General features: G+C 45.9%; 1 protein-coding gene across 1 annotated transcript in view; it reads left to right on the forward strand.

Moving 5' to 3' along the window:
- Positions 1–27,723, forward strand: part of ABCA13 (ATP binding cassette subfamily A member 13) — a 2,655,493-nt gene that overhangs the window by 2,549,350 nt on the left and 78,420 nt on the right. Inside the window, exon 54 of the mRNA XM_085606362.1 lies at positions 7,240–7,332. Within this exon, the coding sequence (XP_085462488.1) occupies positions 7,240–7,332 (93 nt within the window). The remainder of the gene's footprint in view (positions 1–7,239; positions 7,333–27,723) is intronic.

The raw sequence follows: 27,723 nt of genomic DNA on the forward strand, positions 1-27,723 counted from the left end.
CCGAACATCATCCTCACTGACTGACTTCAGGAAGAGACTCAAGACCTGGTTCTTCGACTATACCCAGCAACCCAGTGCCTGGATACCCTCAAGGGTTATAAGCTATGCTTTACATGCACTGTTTGATTGATTACTCCATGGAGACCCCAGAGCCTTATGTATTTTAAAGGGGAGGGCGACCACGTGCCATCTCCGTTCCAGCTATTTTCTGTCTTGTTTCACTGTTCTGAGTTCCTGGGTGTATCAGCTGGCCTTCTTGGAGGAATTTCTCTGGATGTTAACTTTTAATGGGGATGATGTTGTCGGCGCAATTGGTGATTCTGGCGTTGAAGTTCTCCACTCCCTGTTCAAGGTTGGTGGTGGTGGCAGGGTTGGAGGGGATGAGTGTCCATCCAGCTGACCTCTGAGATTTTGTTCCACCTCCGTGGTCATCTTGAGAATGGCCGTGCAGGGGCTGGAGATGCTGAAGTGGATGTTGGAATAATCGGCCCATGTGAGCTCTGTGATGTGGCTGTATCTGACGCAGTAGCTGGAGGTGAAAATGGGGAAAAGCATGTGTCCTGTGGTGTGTGTAAGGTTGTGGATGATCTAGGTCAATCCAAGGGTGCCCATATTGTTGCGGAGGTGTGCTGTGTAGTTCCTGTCAGGGTCATCGATGTGTAAATTTAAGTTGCCGGGGAAGACGTAGTCCTTGGAGTCTACAGCTAGGCGCATAATGAAGTCTGTGATCATGTTGCAGAAGCAGGGATACGGGCCTGGGTGTCGGTATGCAGAGGTGCCTCTAATGGTTTTGTTGTCTGTGTGGGAGCTTGAAACTGAGATGTTCTAAGGGTTTGGTGGTTTGGTCGGTAGTGGTGATGCACTGTATGACCCTGTGACAATTGGGGGTCTCTAGTTGGCAGTGGTAAACACCCTGTCCAGTCAGGATGAGAAAAGTAAACACCTAAGCTTGCGTGTGCTCACCCATTGGTAGCTTTGCACACAGCAGTCAGGCTAAACTACAGAGGCAATGTGTAAAGTATTTTTATAACTCACAGTAACACTGTGAAAACACCACAAATGGATCCCACACCAGTTTAGAAAAATGAAGAACCTTTATTCAAACCAAACAAGACTAAAACGACAAAATACAGATATCAAAATATGATTTTTAGAAGGTAAAAACAGTTCTGTCCAAAGTATCTTGGGATGTGTCACAAATCACAGGCAAAATGAGCACAGGGAAGGTGATGTGTCAGTTCCTTATGCACAGGGAAGGTGATGCATCGATTCCCTGCTCCAGGGGAGGTGATGTGTCGGGTCCTCAGTGCCATGTAGGTGAGGTGATGCATCTGTTCCTCACTGGAGAGGAGGCGATGCATCGGTTTCTTATTGTGCAGGGAGGTGATGCTTCGGTTTCCTTCTGCAACCCCAGCCTGGGTGTAGATTTGGCACCCAGGCGCAATGCGTGGAAATCCAGATGCGCTGGAGGTCAACACTGTGTCGTTTTTTTCAACCACGGTCCAACGATGTGTTGCTTCTATAACCCCATAGCAGGACCTACATTGGAGTTGGTCCGGTGATCATGGGCTTTGGAGATGGATGCCAAGGACTCGGCGTGCAGTGGTTTTCCGGGCCACGGGCAAGTGCTGCATTGATTTCTTCAACAGCAAGGGGCTCTGCATCAGGATTTTCTCATGCACGGCAGTGTAGAGACAAATGAAACAGCCGATAGATGAGCGAAACATTGATTTTGCAAGTTTCTTCAAATCTCTGTAGATCTTTGCAGCAAGAACAACCTCCTAGGGCCCAGAATTGGATTTGGCAGCACAAGGCAGGCCAGAACTCCCAGCAATGAAGTTCAAGGATGCTGCAGGGGAAGTGCTTGTGTCCCTGAAACTTCAGGACAGGAGGCAAGCATACACACACCCTTGGAGGGACTGCACAAGCAGGAACACAGCAAAGTCCAGTCTTTTCCCTCTCCTTGGCAGAAGCAGCAACTGCAGGCCAACACACAGCAAAGAGGCTGTGCTCCCACATGCACGTCTTCAGCTCTTCTCCTTGGCAGAGGTTCCTCTTTATTCCAGAAGTAATCTAAAAGTCTGGAGTTTTAGGTCCAATACCTATTCCACTATTTCTTATTGTAGTCTTTGTTTCAGAGTCCCTGAGCTCAGTAGAAAACAGTTCTGGTCTTCCTGGTCCAGCTTGACCACAGGGGGTGGAGACAGCATTGTGCAAAGGAGGCACAGCCTATTCAGGTGCTAGTGAAAACTCCTCCCACCACTCTAAATGCAAAAAGGTCTATTCAGCCTGGTGATGAGTCTCTCAGGAAAGGCAGGACACATGCCCAACCCCCCTTGTGGCCATCTAGAGTGAATGCACCTCCTCAGCTCCTGTAACTCCAAACCCAGACGGTGAATACACAAACAGGCAGAGGCATACAGAATGGTGAAGCAAGAAAATGTCAGCTTTCTAAAGGTGGCATTTTCAAACACACAACTTAAAAACCACATTCAGTAAAAGGTGTGTTATTAAATTCTGAGTTCAGAGAGCCTAAACTCAATTTCTCCATCTTGTCCCAATGGAAAGGTACATATGTAAGATGTTACAAAGCGGCTCCCATGTTAACCTATCGGACAGACAGTCTTTCAATAGTGAAAAACAAAATGGACAGTATTTCACTATCAGGACATGTAAAACACACCAGTACATGTTCTACCTTCCACATACACTGTACCCTGCCCACAGGGCTGCCTTGGGCCTATTTTAGGAGTGCCTTGCATGTACGAAAAGAGAAGGTTAGGGTCTGGCAAGTGGATGTACTAGCCAGGCCGACATGGCAGTTTAAAAACTGAGCATGCAGACACTGCACTGACAGTTCTGAGACACATTTACATGGCTACTCATGTGGATGGCACAGCCAGTGCTGAATGCCCACTAGTAGCATTTGATTTACAGCCCCTGGGCACACACAATGCACTTTACTAGGGACTTACCAGTAAATCAAATATGCCAATCATGGATAACCAATCATAGTCACAATTTACACAGAGAGCATATTCACTTTATCACTGATCAGCAGTGGTAAAGTGCCCAGAGCCCTAACACCAACAGAAGCAGGGTCAGTAAAATAGCAGGCAAAGGGCAAAAAGTTTGGAGATAAACCTGCAAAAAAATCCAGGTCTAGCAGAACCACTGCAACGCCCATGGAATGCCTCCCTTGCACAGAGAAATGCATTGCAGCAATTTGCGCCGCGTTGCATTACTCCATATTCATGAAGCCATTCAAAGCCACGCAAAGTGGCTTTGAGTGATTTCATACAAATGACTTGGAGCTTTGCGCTGTGCATGTACCAGGTTGCATGGTGAAAGTATGATGCACGGCCCTTGTAAATATGCCCCTCTATGTCCTGCCCATCTCGCAGTGATGGTTCCTGCACAGAACTTGCACCTCGCCCTTCTGAATTGTGAATCCATTATCATGCTTCCCTTGCCTGTGATACATTGTTGCCAGCCCCACCATCACACTCCTGTCATCATGTGCACTTTCAGAATTGAAAATACCACAGCCCCCTCCTACCGCAGGCGCACCTCACTTCAGAATACAAGAATTCCGGCTAAATTGGAAGTAACCACAACCTAGGATGTGATTCCCATTCAAGTGTTACAATTAAAAATGTAGTTCTAAGAGGCAGGATGAACACTTTAAATATACACGGATATCATGATTTTCATGAGATAAGCACGACAGCTACTGCTCAGTTTATAAGCACTTCACTGGTTTATAGAGCAGACAGATCCCTTAGATAATGAATCCTGGTGACTGCGATATCAGATTGCTGTATTGGTGTGTCATGAATCTATGTCAATATATGTTGGGAAAACAAACAATATTGTCCCAAAATGTGTCGATTTTTGAAAAACATTTTTTTAAATTTTTTATATATATAAATTTCATTCCTTATTAAAAGTTACCTGTGCTCTAAAGAAAATACAAGATGTTCGTTTATAGAAGATACGCTTTTGGTCCAAAAAACATCCTCTTACCGTGTTTTTAGTTAATCGCCACATAGTGGTAGATACTGCTTCACAGCTGTGTCAAGAATAACAAAATTGTATTAAGCATGGTTAACTTTATTTTAATGTAGCCATTATGCATGGGGGCACCAGTATGCTAAGCGTGTCAACAGTCTAATACATATGGGAACCATTATGCCAAAGAATCCCAATATGATATCCAAGTCTACCATTAGGCAAGGTATGACCACCATGATACCAGAGACATTGTTGTTTCAATGGTGCTTGGTAAAGGCTGCCATGCTGCTAGTATGCCACGCGTGACCATGAGTACACCACAGATGGACACCATTATAGCAAGTAAGTGAACAAAATGCCAAAGAAGGCAGTGTATGTCCGAGAGGGCTGCCAGATGTCTTGGGTTGTCAACAGTCATGATAATCAGAGGTTGGCATATGCCACACCCGGCATGCTTAATCTTATATTATAGAAATAAAAAGAAAATTTAAATTTAAATAAAAATACATATATATTAGCAAATAAATTAAGTATTTAAATTAATTTAAGTACAATTCACTTCTCCCCCATGACCCAAAAAGACAAACACACCTAGAAAAATAATATCTAGAACAATATTAAAATTAAAATACTACATAAATTAATACATTGATCAATCAATTAATACACAATCCAAATTAAACGAATAATATACCTAATAAATAATCCATTTAAACAAGCACCCAATAACTTATCAATTAAACATTTAAATAACATAAATATTAATTTAATAAATATAACTTAAATAACTGCTCACCCTATTCCACTACAAACCCAGCAACCCACTACTAAAATACAAATATTTAAAGAAATTATAATAATTATACTACTACTAATACTGGCATTAAATATGCTAACTCACATATATTTATTCTTTTTTATTACAACTATATTAAATATTAAATAATATTAAATACAACAATATTCTTAAAAACGATGTTATATATAAAAGTAGCGTTCTTACCTTAGATTTTCTACTTCACAAAATTTTTTTAGTGATGATATTTTTGACACAAAATACACATCTTACAATATACTTGTCATTCACCAGCATCGCGTATAATGCACTCGTAATACGGTGAACAGGACATCAGCCACATTTATAAGGGAATCTGTGAGATTGAAGCCAGGGGTCCAACGAAAGTCAGGATTCTCCTCCCTGGCTTCGTCAGGGTCCACAGTTAAAAGTCCAGTCTCACACAGATTGCTGATTCCTTTCTCCAAGGTGCCCTCGTGCCCTAAATTTCCTTGTGTACTTTAAGAAGCCAGCATCTCTGCCCCCTTGAAAACAACTTCCAGAGCTTTGAGTTCAAGCGGAAGCAGGATACCAGACCTTCATCTTTCTCATGTAGCTTTTCCAATATCAAGTCAATGTTCCTGTTGCTAGTTTGCAGGACCCTCAAAATATAGTGGTTAACTTATTGTTATTATATTTCTCTCTGCTTTGTTCTCTTGTGCATCCATGAGTAATGCATTTCCAAACAGTGACTTTGTGTTTTGGGTTCCTCATAAGTGTAAACATTATCTGATGATATATCAGATATTTTACATGTTTCTCCTACATCTGGGGAGATGAAGTGAACAATGGTCCCATTTTACAAACCTTGTTGAACTGCTTGACTCACCTTCTCTTCATTGCCCTGTTGTGGTGCTTTTGTTAGGAAAAGAGAACACCAAGATTGTGTTTGGAATCCTCAAATAATTCATTTCCTAGAGTGTTTCAAACATAACTTAAAAAACCTGGTTTTGTAATATCGATTTATTAGATATGATTGTTCCTAGGCTGTATGTAAACAGTATGTGGTATATACACTTTCATTATTCACGACCAGGGTATTATGAATGGCCACTTAAGCGGGCGGGGGGGGGGGGGCTGGGGGATGACACAAGGAAGTTGTGTTTAAAATAAATTGTTATTGATTTTTTGTTTATTTCTGCTCTGACTGTAATCCGAAATGCTGGTCTTCAAACAGATGCTCATAAATACCACTAATAGAGCTGGTGGTTAGATGCACAGAAGAGGAGGGGGTAAAAAGAAAAATGAGGAAAGGGATGGATGGATGGATGGATAGATGGATGGGAAGTTGGATACAAACAAGAATGGATTGAGTGAAGGACAGATGAATGAATGGGTGGGGGAAGAAGGAAAGATGGATGGGTGGTTGGAAAAGACAAAGAGGGGTGGAGAAAAGGGAAGAAGGATGGAAGGATGAGAAAAAAGGGTGAGAGAAGGAAGGATGCGTAGGTGGATGAGGAAAGGAAGGAAGAAATGAAGGAAGGGAGGGGGAAGGAGGGAGGGAGGGAAAGAAGGAAGAAGGGACGAAGAGAAAGGAAGAAGGGGAAAGAAGAAATGGATGTATGATTGGAAAAAAGATGGAGAGAAAGAAGGGATGATGGATGGATGGTTGGGTGGATGGATGGATGAATAAAAGAATTAGCCGTTTCGAGTGCATCGGTTCCCCTTCACAACTGCATGTAAAACATATAGGTTTTTAGCCACCTTATTTCACAAAATGAATTTGAATTGAACAATGAGTCCCTATTTTTTCAAAACCTTATTTAGGAGTGACTTATTCAACATCCCTGGGAAGAGAATCCACAGCTGGGAGTCCTTGTGAAATATAAAATATTTCATTAGTCTCAAGACAGAACTACCTGCTACAAGGCTACCTTTTTGGAATTTGTTGTTTAAGAATTAAAGTTTAACATGCACCATTTGGTCAAAATGTTTTCCAAATTCAATCGGGGTAGAGGGGTTGCCCTAAACGAGTGCCAGTCTCACTCCCTCAATAAATTCCATTTTGGAAAAGGCTTAAAGTGGAGGGCGTTTCGTCGACCTGCTACTCTTTTCTTCACGATTATGCAGTACATTGTTGTACACAAACTTTGTGAAATGTATGATAATCTCTCTATTGTATTTAAGTAAAATCTATCACATGGCGATGAAAAGCATGTACTTCACAGTTCGAATATGCGTGTTAAATGGTGTAATTTCCACAGACGAGTGTATTCATGTTTGATCACGAGTGATGCCAAGTGCCAGTCACACACTTTCAGCTTCACTAAGACCTGTTGTATGCATGGTGATTTGAAACGAACAAGGTGAAGACCAATTGCTCCTTGCACAACTTAGGGTTAGGGTCAATAATATTTTAACTTCTGTATTTTTTTCTTTTGATTATCCAGCATGGAAGAGTGCGAGGCCCTCTGCTCAAGACTCGCTATCATGGTGAATGGAAGCTTTAAGTGTCTTGGCTCACCTCAGCATATCAAAAACAGGTACAGGAAATACGTAATGCCATCAAGTGCACAGCCATTTATTTGTGAGTGGTTCTGTGAAACGACTGCTGTCTCTTTCATCATAATTTTTCTATCCTGGATTTTTTTTTTATCGTTGAAAACATAATTTACCGGTATGCCGTACAGCACACAGAGGAAGTATAGCCCTTTTTCCAACATAGGGTTCGATTCGGCATCAAGACTTAACGAATCGGCTTCGGAAGCTATGTTTCCAAACGATTCGGCGAGTTTCCAAATGAACAATTACAATGCTCTAATTGCGTCCGGGCTGTCTGACTCGGTCCCAACGTCGTTCGGAATCGTGACGTCATCCGGATCCGATTCGGACAGCCCAATAGCATTGTATTCTCAACGAGTGATTACAATGCACGACTCTGACAGCTATCCGACATGTAACAGCTGTCGTAGTTGTACTTTTGGGGCCTGTAGCAGGTCCCCCTACATCCGGAGGCCTCCGGATGGTGCCCGTGGGGGTACCCAAGGGACCCCTCTTTCACACCAGCACAGTGTGGCAGGCACCATGGGGTGCCCACAACAGGGTGCACGGTTTTCCCTGACCCCGCCTTTTACCAATGGGAGCCTGTGTTTGTGTTCTGAACACAGACTCCCATTGAAGACAATGGGACTCCACACGAGTCGTGTACTAAGTCGTCCATACACATTGAAATCGCTCACTCAGAGTCGACAGATCCGAGTCCTTCGGAAAGCCACCCCCCCCCCCCCCCCCCCCCAGAGTCGTCCAGAAGGCTTTCCTAACATCGGAATCGGGCTCATAGGTGTTAAATCTGAAGACAGCCATTAAGGTAATTTCTCCCAATTTTACATTTAAAATTGTGCGAAAATATTTTTACTCTCGAATTTTCCATCACATCGAAAGGAGGTTGGAAGGTTTTGCAACACAGGCACAGCAGGTTAGCCCTAATACTGCCCTCTGACCTTCATATTATGATGGTAATACCACACTAGGAAGCAAGCACTGGCAAAGCCAATACGTCTTCCTTTGTGACCTGCTGGCTTGGCAAATAAGTTTTAGTCATGCAGCAAAGAATCCCATTTGCTGTGCTGCAAGGTTTAAGAATAAAACAAACAAAAAATTGATGCAGATGGCCTCATCTGTTTGTAGGTGCACATGCACACCATGGATGTGCGTGCCTACAGAATGATTTGGTTATTTTTATTTTTATCGGAAAAAAATACAAAGCTGGGGTTGGGCACGGAAGCAAAATGGGGGAACAACGCAGGAGATGGAAACAACTTGAGAGGGGCACATAGCGAGACAAAACAACACAGGGAAACACAGTGACACAAAGAGGCAGAGCAACACAGAGACAGGGTGAGTGCAGAAGCACACAGTAAGACAGAGCAGTACAGTGACTGAGAAGCAACACGAGGGACAGAACCAACACTGGAGGGGTAGAGAAGCATACAGATGGCAGAGCAATCCTGAGATGGGGTAATGAGTGTGGTGGGGTTTGCGTAGAAGCACATGGTGAGACAAAGCAACACAAATACTGGGGATGTGGTGCAGAGCAACACACAGTAAGACAGAGCAACACAGAGTTGGGTGTGCAGACTCACATGGCGAGATAGAGCAGTGGGGGGCCAGAGAAGCACACTGCGAGAGAGAGCAACACAGAGATGGGAAGGGGCAGGGTAGCACACAAGGAAGCCAGTAGATAAACACTCACACTCATACGATGACGACAGCCAGTTAGTGGTGTTAGTTTCAAGCAACGTTGAAGAGAAAGCCGAGCGTTTTAATAGCTGCATGACGCAGGTAAACCTGTGGATGCCATCTAACTGCCTAAAATTGAACGGTGGAAAGACGGAGGTTCTGCTGTTAGGTTCTGACACATCCTTTTGGTCACCTAGATGGTGGCCGCTCAGCTTGGGTGATGTCCCAGTTCCAGTACAAAAGGTGAAAAACCTAGGTTTCATTTTTGATGACAAACTGACACTTAAAAATCAGATCAGTACCCTCACCTCAACCATTTCTTTCATCCTAAAAATCATCGGGAAAATTCGCCCTTTTGTCCTACCAGATTCTCTAAAAACACTGGTTACAGCATTAGCCTTGTCTAGCCTGGACTATGGTAACGCTTTGTACATGGGTATCCAATCGCAGCACCTACAGAGGTTGCAGCATCTTCAAAATGCGGCAGCTAGATTACTGCTGGATATTTCTAAGTCCCAGCCTGTCTCCCACCGTCTAAGAACGCTCCAGCGGACAAGAGGATCAAGTTTAAATCCCAATGCCTGGCTTTCAAAGCACTGCACAGACTGGTCCTCAATTCTTGAAGAAAGATCTAAACTGGTACATTCCTTCCAGAAGTCTAAGGAATGCACATAGTACACTTATATGCCTAGGTTCAAGAAAGCTCGCTGGGCGGAAGAAGCTTTCTGTTAGGGACAATCAAGACAAGGAACTTGCTCCCAGTCGACATAAAGAATAGCCCTACACAGCTATCTTTCAGGAAATCGCTGGACTCTCTGGTATCAGCACCCAGACGCCCCTGGGCATTAGTGTGCTTTATAAATGCACATATCAAATCAGATTGCTTAGTTAAAAAGAAAAAAGTAGTACCAAATACCTATCAGAGTAATCAGAGTAATTCCTACATGCTCAAGAGGAAGACAGGCTAACAAAAGAAAAGCAAAGCTCACACATGCAATCAAATAAGAGGCTAGTAAGCTAAAGTGTCAAGAAGGCCAACCAACTGTGAACAATGGAGGGGCTCTGAGGAAATTTGAATGAGATCCAAACAACACTTTCAAATAGTAAGATTTTCACTTTTATGCACTACCAACATGTTTGAGATAGTACATTTTATGCCAATTTATGGATTTTCCTATTTGGAACAGTATATTGACAAAAAGTGTCTGAGGTTTTTTGTGCAGATGGAATGTAGCCTAGTAACTCCAGCTGGACTGTCACTATTTAATGAGATCTGAACATCCACTGGAAATCAGCAGCTGTCCCATTCTATCGAACTTGTGGTTTTCAGTTGTGTGCATCCACAATCAGAAACCCATTCCGGCAACCCATTTGCTATAGTGCTGCCAGGTTTACAGTTTCGGATGGGCCAATCTGTTTTTAGGTGGGCATTTCACTGCACGTCTGCATTGTTTTGGGTAGGGAAATCATCAATGATCCCTAAGTGCAAGTATACAACTCAATGTGTGACTTGGCAGTGACTTATGTGTTTCAGAAACAAACCCCTGGGTTTGTTTCCAAAGTGCATAAAAAATGCCCTGAAAGCCGCCATGACATAGCTGAACAACCAGCACTCACTTTCAACAAAAGTGCCACCTCATCATATGGGGGGAGCACTTCAAAATTTCCCTGGCATGGTAAGAAATGTAAATATATTAGACCGTTCTTTGCAGGGCTACTGCCAGCCAAACATAGATCTCCAACCCAATTAAAAACATTTCCCTTAGTTGCACAGGTTGATATCCTTCTGTCGTATCGCAAACTAAAACAAGTATTGGTAAATGCATTAGGTTTCGCCTATGTGATTAATGATAATTTTTTTTGTTGTAAGTTGTAGCTTGATGAATAGTTGTACAATATAAGTTACTGAAAGTCTGAATTTTTTGTGAGGCCAATGAAATACTAAAAGTCTCTGATCAACAAAGAAATGTAGCCGTGCATGCCGGAAAAGCTCATATGTAAGAAAATATTGGACAAACATCAAATATTAACACAAGTACACAAACATATGTGTGCAGGCCGGGAAAGCTAATTAAATGCCCAATACAATACTTAAAGTATGTAAGAAACAAAGTAATGTACCAGTGTGTGCTACGATAAATGTATTCCTGTGTGGCAACGATAAAAAAGTCGTAAAATGTGTTCTTTAAACAGCACTAAGGTTAGGTAAAAGTTAGAAGATACATGGCTTAAAAGCACAGGACAAGCTTAGATGTTCTAAATTGTTGGACACACAAGAAAGATAAGTGAAAGTACATGAACAAACATGTACAGATAGGGAAAGTTAAAGAAAAGCCCAATGAAAAAAAGGAGGGTTGTATAAGCAAAGAAATGTAGCCATGTGCACTGTCCCAAAAACATTTCTTTAAATGCATCTGAAAAAGTTAGCAAATATTAGTTAAAAGATGTATGATCTTGATGTACCCTTGGGAGGCCCTGGGGTGCCCCGGCCTCGACACCCACATCCCCCCACCTACTGCCTGGCCACCCCCATTACCCTGATTCCCTCCACCATGTCCCCCTTCCCTCATACCGACTCTTCCCCACAGCCCCCTCCCCTCCACTTCTCCCGGACACGTAGGTATGTGGACCCCCACAATTTGGGGAACCACCGCCGCAAATGCCACCACCCTTTATGCATTCTTGTGGGGAACTCATCCTTCCTCTCTCGACGGTGGGCTATGGAACACACTGGCCCGATACCACGAGGTTCTACCCCTTCTCCAGTAAGTGCCCCCCGATACTGTTGTCCACACCACCTGGTTAAGGATGCACCCCTCCCTCCCCTATAGCGACTGGCTGTCTGGACCCCAACTCCTTCCCCATCTCTAAGTGTGTCTCTTGTCCGATGGCTCTTTGACACTTGATACCTAGGGGGATACTCAAAACTGGGAATATTGGTTTTATCAGTCCTATATGTCACATACCTCTTCCCTGTACCCTCTCCTTCCCCCCTCCCTAACAACTTCCATTGTATTACTTATTGTTTATACACTCTTTGTTCAGCACTGTGCATATGCTGTATGGTACTGTTCCAAATAAAAATTATGACACAAAAAAAGAAGTTCGATCCCAACACAAGAACAAATGCACTGAGGCAGAGAAAAATAAATAAAGGCCCTATAAAATATTGAAAGTGTTGGCTAAACAAAGAAAGATAGCGATTAAATATTTTGTGTTGTTTCTAGATAAAAGTATGCAACTTGTCACCATGTTTGAAATGCATACGTTAGAAATTGTTGGGCAAAGTACGACGCTGAATGAAAATGTCATTGTACCAAAGTGATATTGTAAATCCCAACTTGCATCCTGCATTATCATTCATTCATTTAGGCTTTACTGCGGTTAAATTTACCATAAAAGCACATAAAAAAAACACAAAACAGCAAATCGAGCAATCCATTTCATACATATAGTCTCAGATTGTTACATGGTTGTTAGACATTTGTTCCTTTAAAAATTTAAATAGTTCCAAAATCTAAAAATTGACATAGCAGTATTATTCCAATAAAAAAAAAAAAAAAAAAAAATATTTCTGCTCTCTCAGAGTTCATTTTACTTGCTCTTAAGTTAAAACAACATTATTAATCAAGTTCCTTCGTGCTATCCACATTGAATGTAGATATTTAGCTACTGCGAAGACAATTACTGGATCAGTGTCTGTTTTTAGTATCCTAAAAAAGGCCAAATATTGTCTTATGCCCAAGTTCTTACATAACTGAATTATCCATTTCTTCCTAATGTGAGCGTAAGCTGGACAGAATAGGATAACATGAACCGGGGTTTCATCCTCTTTGTGGCAACCGGGGCAGGGGCGTACCGCTCTCCCTTTCCACCTATCAATATTGTGAAAAAAAGGCAATGTGCCGTATCTAAATTGTAAATAAAGCTTCTTTGCTAATGTTGGTTGAATTAAATCAATTGCAAACTCAAAGCTATAAAAGGACTTTACATCCAAAAAAATATCAGTTAAGCTTGAGGATTTTACTGAGCGGAACAGATTCCTTAAGTTAGTTTCTTTAACAGCACTTATCATGGTTTTCTTAGAGATAACTGGGCAGGAGACTTCAGGGTTAAACCAGAGTTCCTCAAAACCAGTCAATATAAGTGACTGTTTAACGAATGCTAGCCAAGGAATCCTACCAGAACCAATTGAAGCCATGACAACTTTAAGCTCCTCCTTATAGTTCACCAGCTCAGGAGTGCTCCAAAGACGCTTTCAAAAGAGTAATGGTCGAACGGCAATAGCGTCTGCAATTGGGCAAACATTTAAATCAAATCTTAGCGGGACTAAAGGAGTGCTTTTTGGCAAGTCCAGTAGTTGTCTTAGAAAGTTGTTTTCAGTTATAGATAGGTTACTTACTGGTGTGTGTCCCCAGAGTTCTGCCCCATAGAGAGATGAAGCCCTAGCTTGCACTTTAAAAATTTCAAGCGGGGCACTAATTATTTTAAGGGTACAGTTCTTCTGTACTTAAAGGATTCCCCCTGCTGCTTGGGTTAGTCTTAAATTGGCCTTAACCACTTGTGGACCCCAACCCATTTTGTCGTTTAGAGTCAAACCCAAATATTCAAAGGTTGGGACCCTTTCAAGGGGTCTGCCATCCGTCATTGGGTGGGGACAGTTAACAGTATTTGCGTTAAAAACCATGTACTTAGTCTTATTTATGTTAACCACCAGATTTCTTTTGGTACAAAAATTGGAGAATTGATCTAACACGCGCTGCATCCCCATTGGAGATTTTGAGAGCAAAAGCGTGTCATCCGCAAACATTAAGGCGGGAAATCTACGGGCACCCAATTTGGGGGAGTCTATATCATTTTTGGCTAAGAGATCTTCGATAAGCCCGTTGAGAAAAAGAGAAAATAAAGTCGGAGCAAGGACACAGCCCTGCCTGACACCTTTCTCAATCGGGAAGGCTCCAGTTAGCTGGCCTTGTTTACCAAAGCGTACTCTCGCAAAGGTACCAACGTGTAAAGTTTTGAGCTGGTGGCATAGATAAGGTGGAACCCCCATTGTTAATAGAATGGACCATAGTTGTTTCCTATCCACCATGTCAAAAGCAGATTTTAAATCGACGAATGTAAGATAAAGACTGCCCCCTTCCAGGGTCACGTGCTTCCAGTATATCACTTGTAACCGGAATAGTTGGTCAATTGTTCAAGTTTTCGCCCTGAATCCCGCCTGGAGCGGCGTCAAAATGTTGTTATCACTAGACCAGGTCTCCAAGCGTTGTAACAGTACCCTGGCATAGATTTTTTGTGTAACATCAATAAGGCTAATCGGCCTGTAATTAGAGGGTTGGAGTGGAGAGCCCTTCTTATATATTGGCATAATCTCCGCCCCAAGCCAAGTACTAGGCAAAGGTAACCCCTGCAATATTGCATTAAATAGAACCAGAAGATAGGGGCCCCAAACTGTTGGTTCGTCTCTGTATAAATCACCGGGGATTCGATCAAGACCCGGTGCTTTATTGGGCTGGATCCTAAGTATAGCCAACTTTACTTCCTCCAGTGTGAATAATTGCACTGTCCATGTAGGATTCGGAGCCAAGGGACTCTGAGGAGCTTCACTAGTGCAAGAAGGAAAGAGAGAGTAAAGGTCTTTAAAATAAATGGACCAAGCTACCTCAGATATATTTGGAATGATTGCAGATCTTCCTTCTGAATTCCCAGTGTGGACAAGGTTCCAGAAGGACCTCGAATCCTTTGCCACAAGGGCAGATGAAATGGCTGCCCAACGGTCAGCCTCCCATTCAGATTTTGCACTATTTAGCAATTTCTTGTATACTTGTCTAGCCTGAATAATGCACTGTCTATTACCTTGGCTTATAGCCAGTAATAGTGCAGATTTTGCGTCCCTACATCCTCTATTGAACCATGGGTTGTTACCAAGACATGGTTTAGATTTAACAGAACCTGCTTTATAAAAGGTATCCTTTAATAGGGTGACCATTTCACTATGAATATCAGTGATTGCAGACATATCAATGATAAAAGAATCGCTAGTGGCAGAATTTGCCTTTTCGAGCAGGGGGATTACATTTCTATATAGATTTGACATTGTTTCAGTAGAAGATTTCGCGGCTGCCCATCGAATTCTTCTCCCACCTTGCTCTAGTCTTAGATCGCAACTAGGGGAACTGGTTATAGCACTGTCCCCACAGGTTAGTTGAAAATCCATCTCGATTATCAAAGGATTGTGATCACTTTCGGTGCGCCGACAAACGGTAAAATCTAGGATTTTTGACCAGGATGTCAGGCTCACCAAGAAGTAGTCTATCACTGATGTATGCCCCATGCCGTTATAGGTGTATTGAGCAGGGGTGTCACTCTTAAAGTGACCATTGCAGGCTCTGAGGGAGAATGTATAGGTAAGGGAGGTCAGTTGAAGGACTAGGACTGACCAATTTTTTGCGGGATAGGCGATTGGGGGTTAGACAGACCATATTTCATCTTCGGCCTTGGTGATTGTGGGGACCCCATGCAATGGTTCAAAGTGACAGTTGAGGTCACCTCCAATCAACAACACTACGTCACCCCCCAATGTGTGCAGTAGGGCAGATAACAAATCCAAGGTGTCAGATATTCCACCAGGTTTTACTGGCCGCGAATAGATATTAATCAAGGCCAGCTTGGGTGTTCTTTTATGAGACATCAGGATGCACGTGAGATCAGGGCTGTTTGTCTCTAGTCTTTTCAGCGTGAATCCAAGGTGGATGCCTATCCAAATACACAGCCCCCCTGACGGTCTGCCTCTTGCACCTTTTACTGCGGGTTCCGCAAAAGTTACATACCCAACTCTATGGGTGGGACCTATTGCCCATGTTTCCTGAAATAAACAAATCCCATGGGAATCCACAAAAGTGCACCAGTCCGGAATATCTAGATTAGATACAAGGCCCGCTATGTTCCAAGATAACATTTTTAAGGACCCTTTTGTTTTTGGCTGTTCAATTCCCAGACTACCCTCATGGCGGGACCCGGCGAAGCCGTGAGTCCCAGAACCAACTAAATGTAAATCTGCATGTGCACTGGCAGACTGGGATTGTGGCACCAATGTACAATTAGCAATCATAGAGGTGGATAAGTCAACCCCTAACTCCCCATCTATTGTGGGGAGATTCTCCTTAACCATCAGTCCAACCTCTATAAATGGTATGGGTTTAGTTGCGGCTTTTGCCACCTCCAGATGCTTCTTCCTAGAGATCCTCAAAACTTCATCCTTTTTAAAAGCATTAGTTTGGTAGGGCAGAGAACGGCTAGGCGACACAGGGAGTCAATCTACTTGGTCGAGCAGGCTGTAACGATTGCTTAGCGGGACTCCCATCTGTTCCCCCCTAGGTTGACCACCCCTACTTCTAGGTACATGGTGCCAAGGGTCCTCTTGCTGTGACCTCAAATCAAACCTCCCGTAGTCGGGAGGAGAATAAACATAATCTGTTGAATAAAAATGGTCTAACCTCCATGGTTTAATCATTGTATTAGAACTTGACTGTTGCCAACTGCATATGTGGTCAACTGCCCTATGGTCCTCAAGATTGATAATAACACAATCCCCTCCCGCATTTTTAGATCTACAACCCACCCACCTCACCCTTCTAACAAACAAGATTTTGCTATAAATAGATCTAGGTAAGGGTCTATGAATGTTCAACCAATGCATGGTCTTATTTCTAAGTTCCTCATATGATTCTGTTTTATTACTCGGGAGCTCTGGGACCTCCGCTAAAATGGCAACATATGGGGCGCAATCCGGCGGTAGATTGATGCATGGTAAGTCTTGGGAGATGATATTTCCTGCAGCATACTCCTTCCCTGAAATAGCAGAATTTGCAGAATTTACCAATTGCAGGGGTTGGGAGGGATGTACCTTATCCACGGGATTGGAGCTATTTTTTGGGCCAATAGTAGATGGGCCCAAAGTCAATCCCAGTGTGGTAGGCATTGAAGGTTGATCCTTTGCAGTGGTGTGTGGTAACTTGTGTTGTAGGTATGGGACGTTGGTTGATAGGGCTAGGGCTTTAACTTGAGCTTGAATGGCAAGAAAGTCTTTCCTAAGGCCCATATTTTCCACAAGCAAAGCCTCCCTTTTCCCAAGTCTGTCATCTAAATATTGCAACTTTTGCTCCACAGGCTGAATAAGAGAGGATAAAGCCAGACTCAGTTTTCCCACCAATAAATGTAAATCCAGGGAGCATAAATTTGCGGATAGACTGCCATTCTCAGCAGGGCAATCTATTGTGGTCTCAGGGGAGCAAGACTCCAAAAGTACCGTAGTCCGGGGTGGCAGTTTAGTGATGGGTTTAGGTTGTTTTGGTTTTCTACCCCGTGACGAGGTATCAGCCTTCCTCTTCTTTGGAATAGCTCCCTCCTTGGGTCTTAACTCCTTAGCATTGTTTAAACTCAATTCAATTTGGGCCGCAGTTAAATTAATGGGCTGTTCACATGATGGTTGCGTTAGGCCATCAACCTGGGCACCTGTGCTAGACCCAATATTATATGAGTTAGATGGAAGATCCGCAATAGCTAGATTTGGTTGTATGGAGACAGGTGAGCTTACATGAGCAGCAGGGCCCAGAGAAGATCTTCTTAAGAAGACCGGGTCTTGGGACAGACGGCGTTGCGTCATTTCAATTTCGTGCTCCAACACCGATGATGCCCTCGTTATAAATTGATCCAATGTCCCAGCTACCATCCCTATGGGTGTGGCTTTCGCGCCCCTTCTAGCAGCCATTTATGACAGGTGCTTATAATGGAGAGGTATGATACGGGTACTTACAATAAGTAGTAGTTATTAGGGGGGTGGCCCAGCCCAGCCTCCTCCGGCCTCGGACGGCCACAGACGGTCCCGCCCTTGTCCCGGGCTTCGCCCGGCACGTCCCGCGCGCGTCCCGCGACGCGGCCCTCAGCTGTTCTTATGTGCGCCTCCAGGCGCTGGCGCTGCGTTCAATGAGCGCGCCGCCGCTAGTGCTGCCGGGAGATGGAGTCCCGGGGCGGCGACGCTGACTCTGGCACCATTTGACTCTTGGCGGTGGCGGTAGCAGCAATGGCGTGGACCGGAGTTATGCAGGCTGTCCAGGTAAGTTTCTCAGCTCCCCCCCGCTCTGCCGCCCTCAGCTGTTCTTATGTGCCCCTCCTGGCGCTGGCGCTGCGTTCAATGAGCGCGCCGCCGCTAGTGCTGCCGGGAGATGGAGTCCCGGGGCGGCGACGCTGACTCTGGCACCGTTTGACTCTTGGCGGTGGCAGTAGCAGCAATGGCGTGGACCGGAGTTATGCAGGCTGTCCAGGTAAGTTTCTCAGCTCCCCCCTGCATTATCAACATTGTGATTCCCTACAACTCTCAATCTATCACAAGGGCATGCTGAAGGCAAATCTCTTTCAAGCTATCCTTCCTTGCCTCTTACATGGAAAGCTTTCAATAATTTGCATCTGCTCTAGCAGACACAAAGCACTGAAAGATGACCAGCTGACTTTGTGAGTCGGTAATTATATGTAAAAAAAAATGCCGTTTAGAGGCTGTTTGCAGTGCATGAGTTACTGCTGAGGCCATATGTTAGAAAACAGAGCAATACAATGGACTGTTGCATAATCACCACTCTACCATTGCGTACTTTTTGCAATGTAACACTTTTTTAGTGTTACTGGCTCTACCTCTTCAAAGGACAAGGGTCACAGTACAAGCACTTTGTATTAAGTAATGACAGAGTTGTGATGAAGAACTGTATAGTTTAATTGCCAAATAAAGTCCACACCTGCAGAGAGCGTGCGTTAACATCAACTGCTTCCATACTGCCCACCCCTCAACACCCAAAACAAAAACGGAACATGAAACATGATCCATTCTTTCCCTCCTGACTATGTACCCTGATGGTTAAGGCGTCTGACTTTCGATCAAAGAATTGAGGGTTCGAGTCACTTCGTGGTCAGGTTCCTTTTTAGCAAATACGAAAGTACATTTTATGTAATCCAGAATCCTGCTCCAAATTGCAATGTTTTAAACCTATGCAGGATGCTGCTAAAGAGGTGGCGAATCTAACAAATGCACACAGACCTCTCTTAATACATAAACTTGCTGCAAAATCGTAAATTTTAATTTTTGGGAAACCACTACATAGGGTCAACTAACTAAAGCACTGCAGGCTGTTCCTCCCTAAAGCACTTCGTAGTGTCCATCTCTCACTAGAGCACTGCACACTGTCCCTCACTACAACACGGCACAGTGTCCCTCAGTAAAGCACTGCCTAGTGTCCCTCACTAAAGCACTACCCAGCATTCCTCACCAGATCCGTACAGCGTCCCTCACTAGAGCACTGCACTGTTTACCTCACTGAAGCACTACACTGTGCCCCTCACTAAGCTACGGAACTGTCTTACTCAATAAAGTAACATGCAGCGTCCCTCATTAAAGCACTGCACAGTGTCCCTCACTAAAGCACTACACAGCGTCCTTTAGTAAATCACTGCCCAGCATCCCTCACTACAGCACTGCACAATGCCCCTCACTACAGCACTACACAGCGTCCTTTAGTAAAGCACTGCCCAGCATCCCTCACTACAGCACTGCACAATGCCCCTCACTAAAACACTACACAGCGTCTTCACTAAAGCAGGGGGTGGACTGTCTCTCACTAAAGCACTGTCGGCACTGAGCGGCTCTCATTGTACTAGTGTAGGAAAGACACTTCGTTGCTTCACAAAAGTCAACTGGAGGCCCTACCAGGCCATCAGAAGCAGCACATGTTGCAGCTGCTCTGAGCAGGGTGCTTCATTAAGGTGAGCTAAAGAACCTTAGAATATCTGAGCCCGGCAGAGGGGGCATCAAACTGCTTTTCTTTTCAGACTCCTTCAACCTCTGGCCAAGTTAATGTTCCCACATGGGCTCCAATAGCTGTGGGCAATAAAGTCTTTCAGTCTGTGCCTTTATTTTCGAAAAATGTTCATGAGAGTTAATTACTGTGAAGCTGCTTCGAGCACCTGAAAGGCCCTCTCCACCATCTCATCTCTTAACTTTCTAACCCTCAATTGCCTCCAAGAAAAAAAAGCATTTACAATGCAATAGGTCTTGCATTTGCGAGAGTTTAATCTATTGGCATTGAACATGACAAGGCCTTTTATTTATCTGTTTTAAAAACAACACATAAATAAAAGGCATTATCATTTACAATGCCAATAGCTCAAAACTCCCACAAATGCCAGACCTATTGCATTGCAAATGCTTGTTTTGATTCTGGACTCTGGGAGTTTGGCTGTGTCCCGAGCCTGTCAGTGAGGAGGAGAAGGAGCAGACTCCCACAGAGATGCTCCGCTGACTACTGGGACCCCGTGAGGTGCAGGGACACACAGAGGTAACAAGCATTGCTAAATGCAATTGTTTTTGCCAAGCATTGGTAAACGCATTGTATAAAAAGAGGAATGGAGTTTCAGGTGTTGCAGCTAGAGAAAGTTTAGTGTGCGAGACAGGGAAAGTTAAGTGAAAAATGAAAATGTAGGAGAAATATAGGCAGGCATGCTGCCATGAAAAGAATTCTTCAGATGCATCCGCGAAAGTAGTTCCAGCCATCAAAGCAGATGAGAGGCTGATGAGAATGAATGATCAGACCTTGGGAAACAGAAACAGAGATGCACATCCAAAAGAACCAAGCATTGGTAAAGGAAATATGATGGTCAACCAGTAGAAAGAAAGGAAAACTAAAGTGACAAGCACATGGCAAAATAGGAAGAGAAGGTGGGATGTAAGCCCCTTTTAAGATATATTGAATACAATAGATTTCGCAAGCACAGAGCAAAAATAGGAAGAGAAGGCGGGATGTAAGCCCCTTTTAAGACATATTGAATACAATAGATTTCGCAAGCACAGAGCAAAAATAGGAAGAGAAGGCGGGATGTAAGCCCCTTTTAAGACATATTGAATACAATAGATTTCGCAAGCACAGTGCAAGAGCTGTGCAGTCGAAACCTATGAATGATGGACTGGATGGCTAACTAGAGAAAGTAAGAGGCGCTTGCATGTGCATTTCTAACCATCTCTTATCTGTTGCTTACTTGTTTCTTTTTCTTCACCTTTTTCATGAGGTATATAGCAACATACAAGTATTTAGAAAATCAGACCACTCTCTCTTTATTTATAAGATGCAAATTACAAACAATGATTAAATCTCATAACAGTTTAAACCTACGCCCTGCAGTGGGCAGCCTGCTGCCGTTCCTCAGTGTTATGACAATCCAGTGAAAAGCTGTGCTGTCCTTTGCCACAGGCACCACCTAAACAGTGCATACATTTTCACTTTGTTATTTAAACCTTAACTCATCTTCTGTCCACTGCAGGAAAGAAGGATTAAAGCAATAGATATTGCACTAATTATAAGACTTAGGTTCTGGATGCTGAAAAGATAGAAGACAAAAATGTCAGGATTTGGTGTTCTCATTATTAAAAAGAATGTAATGAAAATATTTGTTTGCACCCAGTACCCGCAGAACTGCAGTTAATTAAAATCGGACCACCATTGCGCCCTTCAGAAAGACATGAATGGCATGCGGTGAAAACGTACGTTCAAAGTCAAAAACATAAAAGCAGCCAAAACAATTGTAGAAAAGCAAAGTAAAGAAACACGTGTAGACCTCATAAAGAAGAGATTAGCATTTTATTCAAAGTCCTGAATTAACATACTCAGATGTCTTTGGCTGTGTATTTGTTGTTCCGGAGTAGAAGCCATATGTGCCCTGTTTTATGCAGAAAAGATAATTAGACTAAAGTATTCTAAGGAGAATGGTCCCCTAGGTCTATTCTGAGGCCCTCATTTTGAGTCGGCAGGCAAATCATGGTAAAACAAGCAATTTATTTAATTTATATATTGCAAACAGCTACCCATGGTGCATCCTGGTCTGAGAGAACGAGTGTGGAATAACAATGGAAGAGGCTGAGGGATACACTGCAAGAGTGAATTAATAAGGATTAAATAAAAGCGTTTTCAGACCTTTCGTAAGGACTCAGTCCAGAAGGTCTCTAAGTTTGGGCAGCTGTTTTTCCGTGACTTAGTGGTACAAACTCAGAAAGCATGTTCCCTGACAGTATGGACCCAAATGTTTATGATGTCAGGTAGATCACCTCAGACAGGCCGTCGGTGGCGGTCCGTCTGACATCTGTGGCTGCAATCTGACTGCCGCATCATGTAGCGGTCGGGCGGAGCTCATCGGGCGGAGGGACCGACGGACGCTTCCGGCAGGCTCAAGGAGCCTATTGGAGCATCGGTCGGCGCATAATCCCTACAATGGGGGGTGGTGCCTGAGGAGGCACAGCAAAGGGATTATGATGACCCTTTTCCCTCTGCCTTTACATGGTAGTTTGACCGCCATGTTAAGACAGACGGAATGGGACTTTGGGGGCCCCTAGCAGAGACCCCATCCCCAGTGGGCCACTGCTGCAGTGGGCCCAGGGGGCCATATGTGGTGCCCCTCAAACATCCATGCACCGTGTGCCAGGCAACACATAGTTAACCCTGGGGGTTATACTACGCTTCGCCCACGTAGTGTACGTAGCGCTGCCTGCTTCGCAGTTTTCAAAGTAGGCGAAGCAGGCAGCGCTATGCACACGCCAGGGCGAACCGTAGCTGCCTGCCACCCGCCACCCGCCTCCCGCCCGCCCTCCTTTTAAAATAATATCATGCGTGATAAAATAATTAAATGTAAAGACTTACCGGCAGCGCGGCATCTTCGGGGCTCCCTCTTCCTCTGCAGGTAAGTCTTTACATTTAATTATTTTATCATGCATGATATTATTTTAAAAGGAGGGTGGGCGGGAGGCGGGCGGCGCGTAGTGGGGCAACGCGGAGCACGCGAGTGTGCGTAGATTTGGGCACACTACGCGCTGCTCCACGTAGCCCCACTACGCCCAGGCTTACACATAAGTGCGTGGATGTTTGAGAACTGCACAAGCTGCAATGGAAAAAGCAGTTTTCCAACTGCCTGCACGGTGGTCACATTCTAATCGCACAGGTGGAACCACTGACAAATAGTCGGTCGGACACCTGCCCCATACGATGGCAGTCGGACATCGCAATGAGGCCCCAAGTGTAAGCTAGAAGGTGATAAACGGATTTGTAACACAAAACCAAGGCTCTAAACATACAGCTGCTCTTAATTGAGAGCCAGTGAAGGGAATGTAGCTTGTAGAGTGACCACTGCGCCCACAGCGCCCTCGGCCTGGTCGCCCCCACACCTCCCGCCTGCTCCTTACCTGCTGAGCCTCCTGTTGCCACCTGCTGCCTGAGCCACCACAGGGCCGCCGAGCGCCGCCCCAGCCGCCACAGGGCCGCCGAGCGGCGCCCCAGCCACCTCAGAGCCGCCGCCGAGCCCCCAGGTTTCCCGCCGCTACCAACGAGACCCCGCCCCCCCGCCCGCCGATTGGGTCCCGCGCTTCCCGCCTCCCCGCAGACCCTCCCTCCCGGCTCCCCTCTTATGACGCCCCCAGAGCGACCGCACAGCGGACGCGCGCAGCGGGAGCACCGATTGAGCGCCGAAGGTGCGCCAAAGGTAAGCCCGTCTGCGCCCGTCCGCACATGGACCGCGCCCAGCGCCAGGACCCCTGGCCCCCGCAGAGGCCACCCCACCCGCCGGACTTACGATGCCGCCACCCTCAACGCACTCAACACCGGCCGAACCCCCGGGTGCTACCGAGCCACTCCGAGACGCACCCACGGACCCTTCACCTGCCAGTCCTGCAAGTTCTCCTGCATCCGGACCTGCACTGCTTCAGCACCCACCAAACGGAACACCAGCAGCAACCACCTCAAGTGCATCCTGCTCAACACCCGCTCCGTCCACAGACACGCCGTTCAACTCTGGAACCTCCTCGACACCACAGCTCCTGACGTTGCCTTCCTCACGGAAACCTGGATGAACGACTCCTCAGCGCCCGACATCGCCATCGCCATCCCAGAGGGCTACAAGATCATCCGGAGAGACCGCGACAACCAGACTGGAGGAGGCATCGCCATCATCCACAGGGACACCATCCGTATCTCGACCAACGCCGACGACACCCTGACAACCGCCAAACACCTGCACTTCCAGATCCACACCGACCCCAAGACCACCCTCAGAGGCACCCTGATCTACCGACCCCCGGGACCACGCACTCAATTCAGCGAAGACATCGCCGACTTCATCAGCCCGCACGCCCTCCCCTCCGCTGACTACATCCTCCTCGGGGACATCAACTTCCACCTGGAGAACAACAACGACCGCAACACCACCACCCTGCTTGACAACCTCGCCACCCTCGGACTCAAGCAGCTGGTGACCACCCCCACCCACCTCGCCGGACACACACTCGACGCCGTCTTCTCGTCCAGCAAAGACATCTCCTTCAGCCACGCCACTGGACTCCACTGGACGGACCACAGCTGCATCCACTTCACCTTCAAAAGAACCACGGTCCACCACCACCAGCAACAGGCTGCACGAAGAAGCTGGAACAAGATCACAGCCGAACAACTCGCCGCATCCCTGAGCCAGCACCCTCCCGCCAGCTCACCGAACCCCAGCCAAGCCGCCGACAACCTCACGAAATGGATCTCCACCTGCGCGGACGAGCTCGCCCCTCTGAGGACCCCGCCCAGCAGACCCGGAAGCAAGAAGGCCCCGTGGTTCACCAACGAACTCAAGATCTCCAAGAAGAACTGCCGTGCCCTCGAGAAAGCCTGGAGAAGAGACCCAACGCCGGACAACATGACTACCCTCAAGCTCGCCACCCGAATGCACCATCAACTGATCCACACCACCAAGAAAACATCATTCAAGGACCGGCTGGACAACAACGCACACAACAGCAAGGAACTCTTCAACATCGTCAGAGAGCTCTCCAACCCCAACGCCGGAACCAACGACATCACCCCATCGCAAGACCTCTGCAACTCCCTCGCCTCCTACTTCCACAACAAGATCGCTGACATACACAACAGCTTCAGAACACAACCAACGCTCCCCATGACCAAACCAACGCCCCCCACCACCACCCTCAACGCCTGCACACCGATCAACCTCGAAGACACCATCAGCACGATGAACTCCATCCACTCCGGATCCCCAACCGACCCCTGCCCTCACCACATCTTCAACAAGGCCGACGCTGTCATCGCACCCCACCTGCGGGACATCATCAACACCTCCCTCGACACCGCCACCTTCCCTGAGAGCTGGAAGCACGCCAAACTCAGCGCTCTACTAAAGAAACCAACGGCGGACCCCACCGAACTCAAGAACTACCGCCCCATCTCGCTCCTCCCGTTTCCAGCCAAAGTCATCGAGAAGACCGTCAACAAGCAACTGGCAGCCTTCCTCGAGACGACTGGTTCCCTCGACCCATCCCAGTCAGGCTTCCGGGCCAACCACAGCACCGAGACCGCCCTCATCGCTGCCACCGACGACATCTGAACCCTGCTGGACAAAGGAGAAACAGCGGCCCTCATCCTCCTGGACCTCTCCGCGGCATTCGACACTGTCTGCCACCGCACCCTAGTGCAGCACCTCAGCAACGTCGGAATCGAGGAGAAGGCACTGGAATGGATCATCTCCTTCCTCACCGGAAGGACACAGAGAGTCCGCCTGCCCCCGTTCAGATCAGAAGCCACGGAAGTCATCTGCGGCGTCCCTCAGGGCTCCTCGCTCAGCCCCACCCTCTTCAATGTCTACATGAGCCCCCTTGCGGCCATCGCACGCCAACACAACCTGAACATCATCTCCTACGCCGATGACACCCAGCTGATCCTCTCCCTGACCAACGACCCCGCCACCGCCAGAGCCAACCTACACGAAGGGATGAAAAACGTGGCCGAGTGGATGACGACCAGCCGCCTGAAACTGAACACAGACAAGACGGAAGTCCTCATCCTGGGCTCCTCACCCTCCGCCTGGGACGACTCCTGGTGGCCCCCTGCCCTGGGCAACGCACCCAAACCGACAGACCACGCACGCAACCTGGGCTTCATCCTGGACTCCTCCCTCTCCATGACCAGACAAGTCAACGCCGTCTCCTCGTCCTGTTTCAACATCCTGCGCATGCTACGGAAGATCTTCCGGTGGATCCCCACCGAGACCAGGAAGACGGTCACCCAGGCCCTCGTCACCAGTCGACTGGACTACGGCAACGCCCTCTACGCCGGTACCACCGCCAAGCTCCAGAAGAGACTCCAGCGGATCCAGAACGCCTCGGCGAGACTCATCCTCGACGTCCCCAGACGAAGCCACATCTCCAGACACCTGAGAGACCTGCACTGGCTCCCGATCAACAAAAGAATCACCTTCCGGCTCCTCACCCACGCGCACAAAGCCCTACACAACCAAGGCCCGACCTACCTCAACAGCCGCCTCAACTTCTACGCTCCCAAACGCCACCTCCGCTCGACCAGTCATGCCCCGCCGCCGTCCCCCGCATCCACAGAGCGACAACAGGAGGAAGATCCTTCTCCCAACTGGCCGCCAAGACTTGGAACGCCCTACCGACCGACCTACGCCTGACCCAAGACCACCTCTCCTTCAGGAAGAAGCTCAAGACCTGGTTGTTCGAGCAGTAGCGGACACCCCCCCCCCCAAGCGCCTTGAGACCCTCCGGGTGAGTAGTGCGCGTTATAAATGCCTCTGATTGATTGATTGAAAACAGTTAGATGATAGTTTATGGTTCAGATTTTTTAAAAGAAAGTTTAATTCAAAGGTGATTACCAGATTCTTTGAACTGTCCACCAAGATGTTGGTGGTCCCACTTCGATGGGCCACCATCATGGTAACAAACACACAGGGTTGCCAAAAAGTAGTCACTTTTTTATCTACATTTAGGCAAAGGGGATTTATGGTCTTTCCATATATAACCAAGCGTAGGCAGTCTCTGAGATTGCCAAAATTGTCTTTGTTGGAACCATCCAGTCGAACAATTTTCAACGGACGAATAAAAGGTAACCCCATAAAAGCAAATTAGTGCAACTAAAGAAATTGACCTAGATATAAACAAAGTGGGACTGAAAGTCGACTCCTGAGGCATCCCCGTCCATCACTTTATAGTCCAGTGTGAAAGAGGCAAGAGATACTGCTTGAGATTTGTCTGTTCTCAAAAATGAAGGCAGCCATTTTAAAGCACATTCTCCTACGCAGCATTCTCCAAATGTTGGATTAATGTGCGTTTGGACTTTGTGTTTAAGGTGGAAGATATTTCGTGCAATATTTGTATTAGTACACCTGCACCGTTATTATTCAAGATCTTATGAATTCAATCATGAACTGAAACAGGAACAGCTTTGTAGTTTTTCTAGTGCATGTATTTCATGTCTATTGATTTATTTACTACAGCCTATGATGTCACTGTCATAGTGATAGAATGCTATGATTTGAATACAAAGGGGCAGTTGTTTGTTGTCCTTGGAAGCTGTGGAGATGGACAGTCAATAAACATACTGTTCTCACATTTACCTGCCTCAGTGTGATTACTACAAGCTCCCATGCTGTAAGAGGAACATAATTCAGTTTAAACATGATCACTGATATCTTATACTTCCATACATTTTCTCAGCTGAATGTGAACAAAGCTTTCAGCAAATTTACCAGTAAAAAACAACAATGAGATTGTTCGGAAATTCTATAATATTATAGTATCAAGATTGTTTTTTGAA

Source organism: Triturus cristatus, chromosome 5_2, assembly GCF_964204655.1.
Source record: "Triturus cristatus chromosome 5_2, aTriCri1.1, whole genome shotgun sequence".
In the NCBI taxonomy this organism is placed as follows: Eukaryota; Metazoa; Chordata; class Amphibia; order Caudata; family Salamandridae; genus Triturus; species Triturus cristatus.